This window comes from Photinus pyralis, unplaced genomic scaffold (genome assembly GCF_008802855.1).
Source record: "Photinus pyralis isolate 1611_PpyrPB1 unplaced genomic scaffold, Ppyr1.3 Ppyr1.4_LG7, whole genome shotgun sequence".
Lineage (NCBI taxonomy): Eukaryota > Metazoa > Arthropoda > Insecta > Coleoptera > Lampyridae > Photinus > Photinus pyralis.
The window spans coordinates 43,264,112-43,269,512 of NW_022170738.1; the positions used below are offsets into that span (position 1 = coordinate 43,264,112).

The following is a 5,401-nucleotide window of genomic DNA, read 5'->3' on the forward strand; positions in this document are numbered from 1 at the left end:
AGGCTCTTAAAGTTCTTTAAAGACCATCCTCAACAGTTATCAAGGATTCACAACACTCTTAACTGCTTTTGACGTATCCTAGGCACACTTGAAAATCTCTAAACATCCTTTGAGACTCTCGACATAGAAACACTGATTCGGTTTGAAAGAGAGCTGAGGATATAACCCCAAGAAGACTCTTAGAGATAGTTTGGGCCTCTTGGAAGCTCCTTGCGAAAATTGAGAACCTTAGAAACCCCTAAAATCCTTTTGGGAACATTTAAAGGCTTCTGCGAACTATAAATCTTTTAAAGCCCCACAAAGACAATTAAATGCTCTCAAGATCTCTAGTGGATCCCTGGAGTTTTTTAAATCATAAGGATTTGCCACATGCCATAAAAGCCACTAAAGTACTTGAAAGCTGTTGGACATAAAACATTTTATTCTCCATTTTATTAATACCTATACGCTCTTTAGAATTTCCTCCAATTCTAAAACAAGTATTACTTTTTAATTACACAATTTGCCTCAAACATAATAGCCACTTAAATTTGTTCGTAATGTAGTTGAAGATTTCTTGTATGATTTTTGCTATTTTTAATCCATGTGGAAGGCGAGAAGCGGCTAAGAGTCGCGGGGAATTTACGTCTAGGTGTAGTAAAATTCTTATGTGTGCGCGCGATCGAGTGAAATGTAAAGTTGCAACAAGTAAGTCTGGATGCTCCACTTACTCCAACCGCCGATTGCGAAAAATAACAAGATACGAAGAATCGCATACGATTTTCAGTAGGGAAATTTTTTCACTCCGCTCGTATTCGGAAACCAGACTTTTGATCCGGCTCATATTCAACAGCACTGTTGCTTGAACTTGTAGAACTCGATTGGCGAAGGTTTGACATCGCTGTCTCTTTTAGTTCTCGAGCTATACCTGAGGAACAGACAGAAAGACGAACAAGACCATCACATACGGGGAATTTTTTTTCTTTCGAAAAATTCCCCTAAAAATGCGACTGAAATTCATCGTGAGTTGTGTAGTGTGTATGGCGAAGACGTTATGTCAAGACAATTGGCAACTTTTCACAACGGCAATAGCCAAATCTCGTCCAGACGATTATCATTTTGCCTTTGTGAATACTCATCAATACCTTCAAGGTATAGCCTACCTACATATTGCAAAAAATTCCAGGACTAGAACCATTCCTCTAACAGTACTTAATTCAAAACCACAGAAGTGAGTTCGGACGGTCTGGCGGGCGGGCGGACAGACGGAAGGACAAAACACAAACAGTAACACTTCTTTAAAATGTTAAAAAAATGTGCTAAAAAATGTAGAATGGTTAATTTTTGAGATTCTTGAAATGGGGTATAGGTAAACGTCTTGCAATTGGGGATTTACTCCTATTTTGAAGTACCAATCCATAACTTTAAAGTGGTGCGGTAAATTCGACCAGATAAATTAGCACCCTCGCTCCAAGAAAACTTGTCTACGGAATTTTCTTCCCCAATAAAACTCGCCCCACATAATTCGTTCTCGAAAAATTTCCGAACAGGGATTGTTTTCTGCCAATTACCGCTTTTCTCCTTGGCTCTCTATCAAAATTCAAAACTGTATGCGCGTATATTCCAGAAACAGGGAGAGAACAGTTCTATATCCTTCATGATACTCTAATGAAAGGTCTCAATAGTAATCCTGAAGCGAAATTTTGTATTATGTCAACCCATTAGCATCTACCATAATACGTATATTTTTGCTGTGTATATTGTAACGTAAATTAAGTGATTTATTTATTTACAATTAACTAACAATAAATTTATAACTGTCTTGAAATTGAATAATTTATAACAGTAATTAGGATTATTAACACATTATATTTCTCGAAAAGAATGCGTCACATCCGCTTTCGATTCTTATCGCTGATGATGACAAATCATTTATGGCGCCTCGATATCTATCGGGATTTCTAGAATATTCGCTACAATATTATTAACATGAATTATAGAACATCTATAATGGAACCCAACAATTTGGGATAGGCTATACATAGCAGTGATTTTAAAAACGAGTTTTCTTAAAGGGCCATTCGTTGAAGTCGAACTTTCCTTAATGTAGATACCTGGCGAAAGAGCCTTCCTCACTATTCTATACGCGAAATACGAAATTATTCAGGGGACAAATTTTCCGGGGCGAATCTTCAGAGGGAGATTTTCCTGAAGGCAAATTTTCGGGGGCGAATCATCTTTTTACAATCATTTTGATACCACAAGTGGTGAAGGCTAGTCACTTTCTAGAACTTTGGTAATTACACCTATCATTCTCGACAGAATTAAGTTTTGTTTCTACTTTTTCTTTTAGGGCCAGTCGAGGCGTGTGGAACTTGTCTGGTTCTAACAGCAATTGGTATAGTCTCTTCTCTCATTGTAAGTGACGTTTCTTGCAGCAAAACCCACGTTCTTTGTAATACTGGTAACATGGGTCAACATTGAAAAGGAAGGAAAAAGGCAAAAAAATAAGAAAAAAACATTTGGATCAGGAAGAACTTCGGAATGTGACACTGTAGGTCCTGAGGTAAGGCGCGTTAAGATGAGTGGAATGATAAACCAGTTGCCAAATTCTTGACAGAACAGCTTCCTAGCTCAATCCAAAAATAGCGCTTTTAGAAGAGGGTCTTCAAAAAATAATAAGTTTAGACAAAAACGTTTCCCACGAAAGTTTATTAGTTTCCGATGTAGAATAAGAATATTCAAGATTTCTACTTATTTGAAAAAATTAAGTAGCCCTACACTTTACCGGAACTGGTAGTCCAAAAGAAATGACCCTATACGCCCTCGGCTATACACCCCAATTCGTCTCGTGTATCCAGTTAAACCCCCATAAATCATTCCTGAAACTAATACAATATATTCTTTGCAAACATGCTTGTGTTATATCGTTCATATCGTGCCATACATTTACATAGTAATTTAGTTGGCATATTGTTTATAAAAACAGATGTTCTAATAATATTTTTTAAAATTGTCAAAATAGAACGAGATCCTTAACATTGCCTTTATTTCCACTGTTTAAAGCGTTTCTGTGTATCAGTACAAAGATTCACATTCGTGAGTGCTCAATAGGGGCATAATTATAATATTTGGCGACCGGTAACAGGACATTTTTTTGCGTGAGTTTTGTTCTGGGAAAACGTTTTTGGAAAATGGAGCAACTGGATATGGAACAGCTTAAAAAACTTCGTACTTCTTCCCGGCAGGGGTTTACGAAAGCGTAGAACGCGTTAGAGGTTCTTTTAGCTGGAGATAGTACTAAGGTAGTTGAAGTGAAAATATCTTGGCAATTATTACAGGAGAGATATGAGACGTTAGTAAGGACAACTGAGGGATTACACTGCCTAATGTCAGCTGATGAAGAAATTTCGCAGGAGAATTTAACCGTAGATATGGATGAAACAGAAAAGTACACCCGTAAATTTCTAACGGGTAAATATGCGGTAGAAGAGGCATTGCAACTTCTTGAGCCTTCACCCAGTCCTGCATCAATACAATCTACTCCTGGAGGATCGACAACAGGCGTAGTTAATATACCGGTTACAGCCAAGAAAATGAAACTACCGGTTATTAACTTGATAAAGTTTGGTGGTTCTACCCGCAAGTGGTTACGGTTCTGGGGACAATTTCAAAAAATAAATCGTGACGCACAAATGTCTACCGAAGACAAATTTGAATATTTAATCGCGGCGATGGTTCCTGGTTCGAGAGCTGCTGAGTTAATTGCACGCTTTCCACCTACTGGCGATAATTATGCAAAAGCTGTAGACAGTTTAAAAAATCGCTTTGGACGTGAAGATTTGTTAGTGGAAGTGTATATTCGCGAACTTTTAACACTAGTTTTGCAGAATGCCAAACGAGGCATTAACTGCGATGCGTTAGGTAGCTTATATGACAAACTTGAGTCACATATGCAGGCGTTAGCAACATTGGGAGTTACTACAGATAAATGTGCTGCTATGTTATATCCATTGCCCATTGGTAGAATCTGCGTTACCTGAGGAACTTTTACGCACGTGGCAACGTACAACGGAGTCGAGACAAGCAAAAGACTGCAAAGAGAAACTCGAAGCGTTAATGCAGTTTATTGGCACCGAAGTCGAAGCTGAGGAGAAAATACGACTGGCCACTGATGGTTTTGGCTTGGTGAACAAAAGCGAGAGGTCCTCAGAGAAAATGAAGGCGAGTGAAGCTCACAAATCCAAGAAAGAGCAAAAGATTGTTCCGACGGCAATGGGTCTTTTGACAACGAAACCGAAAGAGATTTGTATCTTTTGTAATGGTGATCATTCTAGCGCTGACTGCGACAAAGCTCGGTCCATGACTTTGGATGAACGTCAAAAGGTAGCTCGAGATCAGAATTGCTGTTTTAATTGCTTGAAACAAGGCCATAGTTTTCGACGGTGCAGGGTCCAGCTCAAGTGTCAATGGTGTTCTAAGCGTCACGTCATGGTTATGTGTAGAAGCCTGGCGAATAATAAATCGACAGATCAACCTCCGAAAGCTGAGAAGGAAAAGGCTACTACCATAGAACAGAATCTGGCTAATTTTTTAAATTTTCCTGAAGTTTGTTTAATGACATTGACAGTGACACTTCTTCAAGGTAAACGGGAACAGATAGTGCGCGCGGTAATTGACACCGGATCACAAAATTCCTATATACGCGAAGCGGATGCGGTATCTATGGGTTATCATTCAGAAAGAGAGGAAGAAATTGCACACACCCTTTTCGGTGGGGTTAAGACACGGCCTCAAAAACATCATGTGTACCGACTACATTTACGTAGTATCGATGGTAATTACGCTTGTACTTTTCAAGCCAAAAGTCAAGAGAATATTTGTGATAAAATTCCCGCTGTTAAGTTTATGTCGAGCATGCAGGTGTTGAAAAAGCAAGGTATTTTTCTATCAGATGTTGGCTCATCCGTGGAACCGATTAGTATTTTAATTGGAGCTGACATAGCTGGTAAATTGTTGACTGGACAGCGTGTGCAATTAGACAATGGACTCGTAGCACTAGAGACTTTATTGGGATGGACACTAATAGGAAAATTACCTGTTACTACTTCCAAACGAAATGATATAACTTTAAGTGTGATTTCTCTGTTAATTCAAGATCGTGACATTGCCAACTTTTGGGATCTTGAGACTATTGGTATAAAGGACGTGGCAAGTCAGAAATCAAAGGAGACGCGAGAAAAGGAAGTTGTAGAGCGGTTTCTAGAGACAGTGACAGTAAATGAAGAAGGCCGTTATGAGATAGAACTCCCTTGGACTGAAGAACATTTACCGCTACCGTCTAATAGAAGACATGCAGAGAGATTATTTTCGCTTACATGCAGAGAGATTATTTCGCTTACAAAAAAGTTACAATTAGAAA

General features: G+C 38.7%; 1 protein-coding gene across 1 annotated transcript in view; it reads left to right on the forward strand.

Annotated features, from left to right (window-relative positions):
• Positions 1 to 3,173: 3,173 nt before the first annotated feature.
• LOC116176267 overlaps positions 3,174 to 5,401 on the forward strand; it is a 3,274-nt gene continuing 1,046 nt past the window's right edge. The window contains exons 1-3 of the mRNA XM_031494752.1: positions 3,174 to 3,210; positions 3,268 to 3,903; positions 4,007 to 5,256. Coding sequence (XP_031350612.1) covers positions 3,174 to 3,210; positions 3,268 to 3,903; positions 4,007 to 5,256 — 1,923 coding nt within the window. The remainder of the gene's footprint in view (positions 3,211 to 3,267; positions 3,904 to 4,006; positions 5,257 to 5,401) is intronic.